Source organism: Vombatus ursinus, unplaced genomic scaffold (genome assembly GCF_900497805.2).
Source record: "Vombatus ursinus unplaced genomic scaffold, bare-nosed wombat genome assembly UNPS02014820.1, whole genome shotgun sequence".
In the NCBI taxonomy this organism is placed as follows: Eukaryota; Metazoa; Chordata; class Mammalia; order Diprotodontia; family Vombatidae; genus Vombatus; species Vombatus ursinus.
In genome coordinates, this window is record NW_020954598.1 from 18,408,730 (window position 1) to 18,422,002 (window position 13,273).

At 44.1% G+C, this 13,273-nt stretch overlaps 1 protein-coding gene across 1 annotated transcript; it reads left to right on the top strand.

Moving 5' to 3' along the window:
* Positions 1-904: 904 nt before the first annotated feature.
* On the top strand, positions 905-12,949 carry LOC114024273 (zinc finger protein OZF-like). Its single transcript, XM_027837272.1, has 5 exons — positions 905-1,023; positions 1,058-1,271; positions 6,357-6,483; positions 9,620-9,775; positions 11,440-12,949. Exons 1-5 carry the CDS (start codon positions 905-907, stop codon positions 12,141-12,143), a joined length of 1,320 nt encoding a protein of 439 aa, XP_027693073.1. The 3' UTR covers positions 12,144-12,949.
* Positions 12,950-13,273: the final 324 nt, after the last annotated feature.

Below are 13,273 nucleotides of genomic sequence, written 5' to 3' on the forward strand. Positions count from 1 at the left end.
TATCTGAACTGAAATCACTCACAAGCAGTTTGAAAGACAAAAAAGTTCTTGCTTAGTGAAGGGAGGAGCTGGTGAGAGCTTGAGAGAAGCTCAGGCTTCCAGCTTGCAGAGAGAAGGTATGCTTTTCCTTCAAGTTCCTAGAGAGGAAGAAAAAAAAAAAACAAACCTCTGGGCAGAAGCCAAGATGTAGAGGAGCTTGTTGTGGAGTGGTGATGGAGGTGCAGACACAGCTATTGTAGGTTGGAAAGGAAAGGACAGGTGCAGAAATGTTTGGAAGCAAAGGAGGGTTGGAGATTTTGCCAGATGGCTTTGGGCTCCACAGCTACACAGGAAAAGAGGTCATCTGCTGAATATGAGGGATATTCCTGGAGTTTGAAGAGTGTTTAGTTTTGTAACAAATGTTAGAAACTTGAGACCTGAGACTCTCTTGGTTGGGCTGAGCTATTTCACTCTCAGTGAGAGGGATCGTTCACTCTATGTATTATCTGGCATTTATCCTCATATCTATACTTCCTCTAGATTTCTGTTTGATATCTGTTTGGATACGTGGATTTATTTCCCATGTATATTCATTGTCGAGACTTGGATGCATAGCTTGGGACACTCCTTCCCCATTAAGGGATAGTGATCAAAATACAGCTTAAACCAAAAAAAATTTCCCTCAGACCAGGGCTTCTTAAACTTTATGCATATGTTATGCATAACAGTATATATGTCTTCATATATATATGATGCGTAATTGTGTCTATTTCTTTATTTGTTGTATCCCCCACCAGTAGAATGTTAGCTCCTTGAAGCCAGACTCAGGTTTTTCTGTCTCTCCAGTGCCTAGCACTGTGTTTTTTGCACATAGTAGGTATTTACTAAATTTATTTTGTTCTTTCAATAGAATTGAATGTGGTGGATGCAGGCCAGCAGCGGGTCAGAGCTGGATGGAAAGGATCTGCGGCCCTGGAGAAGCCCAGGCAGGAGGCGCGGGGCGGGGCGGGGCCGGGAGAAGCCCGGGCTGAGGGGCGGGGCGGGGTCCTTCTCAGGGGCGTTTCCCCTCCGGCCGCAGGGGGCGCTGTGAGGGCGGAGGGTGGAGGGGTCTCGAGGCGGGGAAGGGCAGCCCCGCCCCTCGGCCGGCGGGGCGCGTATCCCGGGTGTTGCGCGGGTCGCGGCGCTTGGGGCGGGCGTGGTGGACTGCCAGCGAGGTCGCTCTGGGCCCGCCCGATAACCGGCTCCGGGCCGGAGGAGACGAAGAGGCCATGGCCCCTGGGGTGCCTGCTCCGGTAAGGGCCGGGCAGTAGAGGCCGGAGGCGGGGCAGGAGGCCGGGGACCCGAGGCGGGAGGGAGGCGGAGCTCGCGGGGAGGGCTCGCGACCGGCGGGAGGGCAGCTCCCGCCCTCAGGGCCCGGTACCCGAGGATCCCAGATCCAGAGCTGGGAGGGAGCTGGGAGAAGCCGTGGAGGCCCCACCCCCTCGCTTTCCAGAAGGGGAAACTGAGGCCCAGAGACACGGAGTCGGAGCTAATGACGCAAAACTGACGCGGGATTTGAACCCAGGCCTCCCGGACCCTGTGGGCTTCCCCTGACCCCAAGCTTCGGGGTGGGAGGACAGAGGCAGGGGCCGCGGCCCGAGGGAAGGGGCTTTGGGAACGCCCGGCCCGGCCTCCAGCGTGGGCCTGGCCGCCCGAACGCGCTTTGCCAGGGCGGGCCCGCCGGGCGGCCACGTGGGGATGAATTTTTCTGGCCTCGGCAGTTGGTGAAATAAAACTGAAATCCGCCAGCGGCCTGCGGCCCTTCTCAGCCACCCCGCCCCGAGCCGGGGAGGGAGCATTTATTAAAGCGCCTACTCTGTGCGAGGGGGACGAAGACACTGACACTAGAAAAGGTCTTCGCTAGAAGAGCCTGGAAATCACTAGTGTACAGACCTAGGATCCCACTGTTTGTTTCTACAGATTATTAAAAAGTATCTGTTTGCAGCAGAATGCAGCTTTATAGGCCACCCCCCAGCAAGGCGTCTTTCATCTCCATCTTAACAAGTGCATCAAACAAGTGTCAGCAGAGAGCACTTTGTTCAGTGAAGCTCTGATTATAAATATCAACCGAGGCAAAAAAAAAACAAAAAAACCCAAAACCCAACTTAATCAACTGAGAGAAACAAACGTTCATTAGCTGGAGGAGTTGACCTCTGTTAAGGAGAATATCCAACAGAGTCCCGGTGGAAGAAGGGTTCACTATAGATGATAGCATCCCCCAGATAATACTGGTGGTAGATAATATACTGATTTCATCAAGCCCCAAAATACCCAACGGGCAGAAGGTGCTAAGAATCACCAAGTTTTTAAATAATGAGTTAACTTAGCTAGTACTTTATTATGAGATTCTTTTTCTAAATATCAGCAAGTAGACAAGTTAGAAGAGGAGCTAAATTCTATGAATTTTGGCATTCTTACTCAAAACAAAACAAGAATATAGGAAAGTTAAGAACGAGTAGAAGGACAAGGAATGTTCCACAGATAGGAAATGGTCTTATGGTGTGGAGGCCAAAGGTAGAATAGCATGTGCAGGGACATCAGCTGCCAGTTTGAGTGGAACCTGGTTTAGCTGGGGGAACTGGAATACTCCTTGCTCCCCATTGCTGTTTCCAGGTTCACCTCCCCCCCACCGTTATCACTGTACACTCCCCAGCTATTTAGTAACTTCCTGGCTTTGAAACAAGCCTGGGTCTATGGTTTCAGGAAGGCCAAAGCAGGCTCCTCAGGGCAGGAACACAGGGGTCCCTAAAAGTGATGCCACCCCCCAAAAGTATGGCGGAAAGAGCATTCAAGACCACATCCAGGTGCCTTGGGCAGTGGGAGGTTCTCAGCTGAGTGGCCCACACCTGGCCCAAGCATACTCTGTCTAGGTGGTTCAGACCAGAGTGTGATTGGTATTTGTCAATCCATGAGCTCTGGCACCAGCGACACTTGGCCATTCTTCTCCCAGTCGTGCTTCCTCCAACCCTGGACACTCCTTAGAAGGGCTCCAGGTCAAGATTCACCTCCTCAGGAAGCCTTCCTGGACCCTGCTGCCCACGTTGGTCTCTCCCTGCTTACTCCCTTTCTTGTCTGCCCCGTTCAGAAACTGCCTTTCGAATCAATCATTTTACTGTTTGCTTTTCAAGTGCTGGCACTCTGCCAAGCACTGGGGTACAAAGACAAAAATGAAATAGCCCCTGCCCTCAGGGAACTTATATTCTAATGAAGGGGACAGTGTGTACACAAATATGCATATATACAAGATAAAAGTAGATACCATACTAAGTAACTTTAAAGCATAAGGCATTCACACCTGGGGTTTGGGGTCTCAGGGTAGAAACAGGAAGGGTGTCCTCCAGAAGATGGATGGTTCAGCTGAATCTTGAAAAAAGCCAGGGATTCAAAGAGGCAGAAATGAGGAAGGAGAGCATTCCAGGCAGGGGCATAGCCAGTGCAAAGGCATGGAGATGGGACGTGGCACATCCTTTGTGAAGAGAAGAACAGCATGTCAGAGTGCCAGGAGATGAGTAATGTGTATGAAAACTAAAATGATAGGAAGGGGATATGTTGTGAAGAGCTTTACATGCCAAACAGAGAGAGAATTTCATATTTCATCCTAGGGGTAATAGGGGCATGGGAGTTTTTTATGTAGTAGGCTACTTAAATACGAGAAGAATAAATGATTCAACTTTGAACACAAGAATTATGAATTCCTCAGGTAAATACTGCCTATGCTCTGAAAAGTGAATCAATACATACACCCCGAAGGAAATTCCTATTTCCACATTTCAGGCTTTAATGAATTATGATTTGGGATTTTAGGAGAAGCAATCCAACTAAGTTGGAAAATACTCGGAGATCTTTTTCACAGACCTTTTTCCCCCTTTAAAAGAACAGGAATTGACTCCCACAGCTTTTGTGCTTGAAAATTATTAAGCCACTTTATGAATCTGTTTGGGTCCTGTTCATCAGAAGGACAAAGTGACATCATCTTTTATACTAAATTTGCTCAGATTTAATCATTCCTTTTCCAAAATGTTTTTATTTCTATCCAGTTTTCTTGCTGTATAGGTCAGTCTTTCAGAGTACTTGAATTATGTCTGGCTCCCTAATGGACCTTCCTACAACTTTAAATGCTTGTTGTTTTTATTTTATTGTCTGTCATCAACATGTTAGAAAGATTTGATTGATACTAACTAAGGGAAGGGGATCATTCTGTTCATCTGACTTACCACAGAGAATTTGGTGATTAATTAGATATTCTTGGAATGAGGAAGAGTGAAGAGTCAAGGATAGCTCCAGCATGGCATACCTAGGTTTTCTGGAAGAATGGTCATACCCTTGAAATAGAAATAGAAATGTTACAAGGAAGAGTAGGTTTGGGGAAAAGATAACAAGTTCTGTTTTAAACATGCTGAGTTTGAGATACCTATGAACTATCCAAGTGGAGATCTGCAAACAGGTGATATAGAATGGAGAGCTCAAGAGAGATAGGAGGGTTGAATATGTAGATTGGGAAATTACCTATATAAAAAAGAGAGTTGACATGTGCGAACTGATGAGATCAATAAGAATGTAGAATGAGAAATACCTAAAACCTAAAATACTCACACTTATGGGGTAGGAATTGGAAAACAATCCGGCAAAGAGACTGAGAAGTGGTTAGACAAAAAGGAGGCTAACCAGAAGAGCCGTGTCATGACAACCCCCAAAGAGAGCACCCCAAAGGAGGGGGGGTGTCATTAGGTGCTGACACTGCATGTGGGCCAAGAGGACAGGAGCTGAGGAAAGATTGTTAAATCAAGAGAAGAGGATGAGTCAAGTGGTGAGGTGGAGAAATGGGTGGGAGTCAAGGAAGTAAGGGCAGTGAGTACAGATAAGAGAGATGGATGACTAGCATGTGGAGATAGGATCAGGTGTGAAATCTAAACATAGGCAGCAGGGGAGGAACCAGGAGATAAGGAGAGGCCAAAAGTAAGGGAGAATGGGAAGGACTGAAGGAATAAACTCCCAGAGAACACGGGGGGATTGTAACAATGGCACAAGTAGAGGCCTTGGCTTTGGCATTTCTCCTAAGACTAGAGCAAAGGAGGAGAGAATAGGTGTGATACTGTAGGGATTTTAATATGAAGAATGTAGAGGGTGGTTGGGGTAGATGGGCTCAGTGTTTTCAGTAAAGCATAAACCAGTGTCTTGTGCTGAGGTGGCCAGGACAGAAGGTCAAGATGGCAAGAGGATTAGTGTCTGGGCCCTGGCCCTGGGTTGGGCTTGATAGAGAGGAGCAGGGTGAGGCCTAAGAGCAGAATTTTTTATTTTAGAGCCAAAAAGGAGCTTAAAGATGGTATAGTACAGCTGCCTCATTTTATAGATGAAGAAACAGATATGAAGAGATGAGACTTTCCCAAGCCTCTCAGGATATCCCTGAGAAATTTTGCCTCTCTGGGATAATGGGTCTCAGGTTTTTTCACAATGTAAATTACTTTATTTGATCATCTGCCACCAGCATTATTATTGCATTTGGAAAAAGAGCCCTTGTTTTCTTGGAAGATGTATTTACACCCAAGCCTTCTTGTGGGCTACAATCAAAGTCAGCTTTAAAATGATAAAAATACATTTTGTGGAAATCAGTTTGTAACATCTACCATATGTGAAATGTGAAAGGAATGAAACTGAAAGCAGGTTTCTGAAGTGATGCAGTGAAGTAAACAGGACCATGAAAACAGTGCACACAATGATAACAACTTAAATGGAAAGAATAAAAAAGAAACAAAATTATAGTGACCCCAAAGAAGATCTGGGAAGATCGACCCCTCACCGCTCTTTTCAAAAGTGGGGGACTGTGGGTGTCATGTTGTCAGATACCATTACCATTTTCCTGTCACACTGCCCTCTTGCCTTGAACCCAACACCACCAGCTTCCACCTTGGAGTCCTGCACTCTTGATTGGAACTATATCAATCAATTACCCTATGACTCACCATCCTTGTGATTTTTCCCTACCAAAACACCCCTCCCTGTTCACCAGTCCCCCTATATGCTATCCTCCCCCAGGAAAAAGTAAGTTCCTTTTTGCATTTTTGTCACAAGTGCTTAGTACTGTACCTGGCATATCATAAGCACTTAGTAAATGCTTTTTCATTTCTTCATATATTGGTTGGTTTTGCTGAGCTACTTTTTTCCCTCCTTTTTCTTTGTTACAAGGGATGGTTTACTGAATAGGAGAAAGAAGGACTATTTTCAGAAATGATAGCAACAGGAAAATGAAAGATATAAAAATGGAATTTAAATAAGAAAAAGCTGTTTCCGAATTAGTGATGAAGAGTAAAGGTAAATGTGTTTCATGCTTGTGGTTCCAGGTACCTGTGACATTTTATGATGTGACCATGTATTTCACGGAGGAAGAGTGGAGGACCTTGGAGGAGTGGCAGAAGGAGCTTTACAAAGATGTAGTGAAAACCAATTATGAGACCTTGGTCTCACTGGGTAAGATGTTTTTGTGAGGAATTTTGAGGGTGTCTTATAGAATAAGATACTGGAAGAGACCTCAAAAGGTCATCTAGGTTGAGTGCTTAGAGCTTAATGCATATAAATAGACAGGTCATAACTCAGTTCGGTTCAATTCATTACATGTATTAAGGTGGTAGGTGCTAGGAATGCAAAGACAAAAATGAAACTGTAACATATAACTGCCATCAGTATTGACAAAGATCACCTAGAAATTAGAGGTGTTGGTTACTGTACATGCTCAAGCTGTCATGCTAGTCTAACTTGTCATCATGCCGGCTCCATCCTATCAAGTAAAATATCCACCCTGCAGTATTTTCCTGTGTTTTTGGTGGTGTCTGTGTCTTTTGCTTGGCTAATGGCACTCTCCCTCAAGAGTGCTGTCTCAGGCCAGTCTTGGTTACCTCACTTTTCTCACTTGGAGTCATTGTCTCCTTTTCAGTTCTGTAAATGTTTCATGAATACCCACAAGAACAAATGACAATTCAAGTTTTCCATCCTGAGGTGCATCTCCTCATTTTTCCCTTTTAACAGCTTTATGTTTTCTAAATTTTAGGACCATTTTTTTCCAAAACAGCAACTAGAATTTTACACAGGCTTCCTGCTTTACTGTGTGCCATAAAGGAAAATTAACCTTATATGACTGACAAATATAGCCCTACTGTGAGAAGAGTACTACATTAAATATATAGAAATATATATAAATTTATATATGTACATATATGTATATGTGTGCACATGTGTATGTATGTAGTTAGACATGAGAGAGAAAACTTGAACCCAGATCTTCCAGACTCCAGGTCTAGTTTTCTCTCTCTTTTATCAAGAGGTATCAAACATACTGCCACTGGGGAAGCAGATTAAAATGTAATTGGGAAATGTTTAACAAAATAAAAATACAACGCAACATAGATAATGTTAATTTATGGTTTTCCAAGTCAGTGTTCAGCCAGCTAGTGTCTGTTTCTATTTGAGTTTCAGCACCACTGCTCTAGGCCACTCAGCTTCTCAGTATAAAACACACAACCTGCTAACTCTGCAGGAACTAGTAATCTCTTTGAAGAAACCTAAAACGTAAGCAGAGGATATAAATATAAAACAGCATAGGATATAAATATACATGTGTAAATAATAGTAAAGAGCCGAGATTTTGTGCAGATGGGGAAATGCATAGCTTGATTTAGTAGATAAACTTTAGAGAATTGCCCAGGTTCCCACAGCTAGTGTCACTTACACCTCCAAATCCAGCCCTGTGCCCACCCCCCTTCCCTCTGGTACCAGAACATCCATTCTGGGAGTGTTATGTGAAGCTGAGAGAGTTTAGCTTGCCCTTGGCTCCCCATGTAGTGTCAGCAAGAGATTCTGACTCTTGGGACTTCCCTACCTAGCACTCTGCCCAATCTGCCACACTTTCTTCTGAATTACAATGCAAAAGATAAATTCAATGATGCAAGGGTTGTCATGAGGTGAAGCCGACACTACCAGCCGTTAGGCTGCAGTGTCCAGAAGAGGGGAAAATTCCTATGGGCTGGAATAGGTTGGAAATGCTTCCTAGAGGAGGCTGGTCAAGGAATTTTCAAAAGAAAGGTTTGTTTGCCAAAGTCTTCAAAGAGCCCAAAGAGAAGGTGACATGCATAGTGGCTGGTCATTTTAGCCAGTGACCTTCATGGGACCAGTTTCATCAGAGTGGTCAGAATGAAAGCTAGGTTTGAAGGAGTAAAAATGAAAACCTAGACCACTGCAAACTCTGCCATCAGACTTCCCCTGTGCAGCACCATCCTACTGCATTTGAAACTTAAGAAGGTTGGCTTGGACAGGCTTGAAAACAACTTGGTGTAGTGTAAATCCACAGTTTAATATTCAAAGTCCGTTATAACCCAGCCTTTCCTGTCTGCTTATAACTTACTCACTCCTACATACTCCGTGGTCCAGTAACACTGGCCTCCTTACTCTTTCTTGACCAACATACTCCATCCCCTGACTAAAAATAGGAATTTTCACTGCCTATTCCCCATGCCAGGAATGCTTTTCCTCCTCATCTCTGCCTCCTGACTTCTCGGGCTTCCTTCAAGTCTCAGCTAAAATCCCACCATCTACAGGAAACTTTTCCTGATCCCCCTTAATGCCAGTGGCTTCCCTCAGTTGATTATCACTGATTTATCGTGTGTATATCTTGTTTGTGTATAGTTGTTTGTATGTTGTCTCCCTGATTAAGCTATGAACTCCTCGAGGGCAGGTCTGTCTTTTGCCTTTCTTTTGTATCCTCGGTGCTTAGCACAGTGCCTGGCACATAGTAGGTATTTATTAACTGACTGACTGAAAAGGGTAGGAGTAGGGTTAGCAGATCTGTGTTGCACGTCTCAGCCCCTATACTTAATATGACCACTAGCAAATAACTTCATCTCTTTGTACTTCAGTTTCTTTATGTTTAAAATGGGAATAATAGCCACTTGATCTATCTACCTCATAAGGTTTTTGTAGACTTTAAAACGTCGTATAAATGTGACTTGATGTGGGTCAGCTCCTTAAGTCTGAGCAGGACAGTCTGTCTGTTTAAGGCAGATGGTAATGGAAATTTATCACCAAGAAGACAAGGGAACATTTTACCTAGAGCCAGTTGTTTTCAAGGCACAGTCATTCAAAGATTGTTTTTATGACAGTCTCCACATGTTGAGTCAACTCAGGTGGCTATCAAGGAACTCAAAAAATAAAAATAATTATAATTTAATCACCATATACAATGCTGTACTTTAAGAGACGTGAAGGGACAGCTAGGAGGTGCAGTGGATAGAGCACCGGCCTTGAAGTCAGGAGGACCTGAGTTCAAATCCAGCCTCAGACCAAACACTTGACATTTACTAGCTGTGTGACCCTAGGCAAGTCACTTAATCCCAATTGCCTTAAAAAAAGAGAGAGAGAGAGATGTGAAGAAGTTAACTCAATTGCAACTTAGATAGGTTGGGCATCACTCTAGGAACCTAATGCCAGGGTGCAGTCAGTCATTCTGCTTTATAGCACCATAAAGTCCTCATTTATTACAGATATTCCCAAAACTTGTACTTCTAGTGACCTAAAGAAAAATAAACTTAACTTCTGTTTTGTGGCCTTTGTCCAGGCTATGCCTTTCCCAAACCAGACTTGATAACCCAAATTGAACAAGGGGAAGAGCCATTCATCAGAGATGGGGGACACTTGGACAAAGAACTGGCCATTGGTTCCAGGGCTGATGAGCATCCTGACATGAAGAGCACACAGGGGCAGCTGTTTTCTGGTGAGTGAGAAGAAGTGAAAGGAGAGAAACTGAGGAGGACACATTCTGATTCTCTTCCTTCTGGGACTGAAATCGTCCTTTCATGTCCAGCTGAGCTGGGGTTTGGTATCAGGGCAGGACTGGGCTTCAGGAGAGCAAGTGAAGAGATCAACTGTCTAGAGCTCCTGACCCCAAACAACTTCTCTGTCATGTGTGTCATACACAGACAGGAGCTCTGTCCTGTTTTTCTTGTTTCAGAAACCTGAAATTCTGACTTCTGAAAAAGAGATTTGTCATGGGTTGGGGAGTCGAATTTGTAATGTCATCATAGAAAATGTCTTGCTTCTTTTTTGCTGTTGCCTTCCAGTGGCTAAATAAACCAGGAACTAGATCACTAAAACAGAAGACTCTGCTCCAGGGTGAGGAAGCATTGAGTTCCTAGTTGGCTCCACAAGGAAGGAAGGAGAAGACATATAGTTCTGTTCAACTGTCAGTGGAATTTTGACCCTCTGCTTTTAATAAATGACATATCTGTGATAAAAATGGGAGGGGGGAAGGCCTACAACTTTATTCCTCACAAGAGACAAAATCCTTAAGCATCTAATTTCCTTTCCCAAAGGGTAGATCCACCTCTGTCAGTAGCCATAGAAATATTTGTTCCAGATCAGTAAGAATCTGGGGAAAAAATATTTTCAACAGACTTTGGCTCAGGAGCAAAATTGAATTGTCAGCTTTGAATTTGCAAAAGAAGTAGAATGTAACAAGGTGATTCTTCCTGATCCCTTTTTTTTCAAGGTCCATGAGACAAGCAACATGGTATTGTGGAAGGAGCTCACTGCATTCAGTATAACTTGAGTTACACTCCCACCTGTCCCAATGACCACAATCTATTTAATCTCTCTGAGCTGTAATTTCCTCTTCTGTGAAACAGGGATGGCAATACTTGCACAACATAAAAAGCATTACCTCACAGAATTGCTGTAAGAATCACATAAGGTATTATATATAAAGTCCTAGAGACCCACCATTCTTCTGGAGGAAGATCTTCCTGCAAACTTTCCTTGAACTTTGTGGTAGAATTTTTCAGATTAACACTGTCCCTGAGTCTTCCTGTCTGACCTCCGTGAGTCACATCAGAGACTGGGGAAGATGTAGCCACAGTATACTCAAGCCTTCTGGAGTATTTTAATTCATATGACTGACTGCCTTCAAGAGAGAAATCTGTGGGGCTCAGGGCTCGATGTTACTAGACAGATGGATTCAGATCTTTAACTTTGTCACACGTAATGAGGGATCAAGAGTAGAAAAAAGGGTCTCAGCAGTCTGTTTGTACTTGGTCTTGATAATGAAATGAGAAAATCAATTTCGGGGCAAAACAAGAGCATCTCTGGCAATGAAATTTTGGATTTTTAGGACAGTTCAGTCAGTGTCTAACTTTGCTAAAGATGTAGAGAAGTTAATTCGCTTCCAAAAACATTAATGCATTACATTTATATATTGCTTTATAGGTTACAAAGGATTGTGTGATCTACCCTTTGATTGACACAGTAGCCCCTTGAAATTGGGAGAGAGAGAGTGTTTGTGTACACACACATACAAAATATATGTTTATAATGTAGTGAGTCCCTTAGCCTTGACATGGCATAGCCATGAATATTGACAGAATTTTTTGTTTTTAATTCCAGGGAATTCTAGATCTTCAAGTTCAAAAGAGCAGGAAAACCTTCAAAACCAGAACTCACCTTGGCTCTTACCATTCCGCTGTAGTGAGTGTAACAAGGGCTTCACCCACAAGTCTCAACTAGCCAATCACATCAGGATACACAGAGAGAAGAAACCATTCTTCTGCACTGAGTGCAACAAGAACTATGGCCGGAAGGACCGACTGCTCAGGCACCAGCGCCTGCACACGGGGGAGAGGCCCTTCCAGTGCCCAGAGTGTGACAAGAGCTTCCACCAGAAGGGGCATCTGCTCAGGCACCTGCCCCAGCACACGGGGGAGAGGCCCTTTCCGTGCCCAGAGTGTGACAAGAGCTTCCGAGTGAAAGCTGACATGAAGGCCCACCAACGCCGGCACAGCGGGGAAAGGCCTTTCTCCTGCAGTGAATGCGGTAAGGGTTTCACCAAACATTGTCATCTCACTGAGCACATCAGATTGCACACGGGGGAGAGGCCCTTCAAGTGCCCAGAGTGTGGCAAGACCTTTCGCCTGAAAGCAGACATGAAGGGTCACTTGCGAATACACAACAAAGCCAGGTCATTCTGCTGCAGCGAGTGCAATAAGGCATTTCCCAAGCAGTCTAAGCTCACAGCCCACATTAAGGTGCACACCAAGAAACAGCACTACAAGGGCCTGATGTGTGGACTAACGAACCTTGATTGGAGTTAAAACAAAACCTCTAGCATACAAGGGGGGGTATCAAATATCCAAGTCAAGTCAAAGAGTTACAGTGGGAAGTAACTTCAGATCATATCTAATCCAAGCTCTCTACAACATCTTTGACCAGTGGTCTTTAGACCTCTGCTGGAACACCTCTAGTAACAGGAAACTTACTACCTCATGAGGCAGGCCATATTCCGTCTGGGATAGCTCTGCTTGCTGGGAGGTTCTTACTTAGATTGCGTTAGAGTCAGGCTCCCCATAACTTCCATGAGTTTTTCACAGTTCTTTCTGGAGCCAAGCAGAAGTTAAGTACCTTGTTAGTAAGGCAGCTCTTCAACTATTCAGTGAAGTCTGGCCAATAAAGTTGGTGATCAAACTGTGATGCTGTTTTTTTTTTGTTCAAAAACAAACTATATAACTGAGAATAGCTGTATAATTCAGAATGAGACTGGTGTTCTCATGTGCCTCATAAGCTAGCTCTGAAGAGGTTATCACCTCTTCAGATGTCACAGTACCCTTCCATTGGTAAATCCCTTCTCACTCAGCACTCCCTAAAAACCAAAGAAGTTCCCTTTGAAAGCGTGAGAGAGAACCCGGGTACAGAATAGTTTGACAGGACAGGAATCTTCCTCCTGCCTACCTCAGACCCAAACAGAGAAGGCTGATGGTCACATGGGCACTTTGTAGCCCTTGTAGAATGTAGTCTTGAATGAATACAGTTGTATTAGAGGCGTTGGTTGCTGAGGTTGTTTTTGTTTTAATTTTTTGCTGTAGTTTGTTAATAACATAACAATAAATAAAACATCTCTGAGTTTGAGCTGATTGGTTTGTGTGATGAGTCTGTGAGTTCTGTGTCACCTACACAGTCTCCTCAACTTGAGAAAAACTCCCTACTACACTGAGCAAGGAAACAACAGAAATAGGAGCTAGTCCTGCTTTCCCAGTCGGAGGTAGATAAAAAAACATAAATAATCGCAAGTGAATGCAGGTAAACCCCCTTCAGCCATTACCATGCACATAAACAGTCCAGAAGACACCCAGTAAAATAGTAGGTATGGCTGGGTGATATTTGTCTGGGAAGTACTGGAGTACTTTGAGCTGCCTTGAAAAGGAAGATAGGAGACATTTCAAGCAGA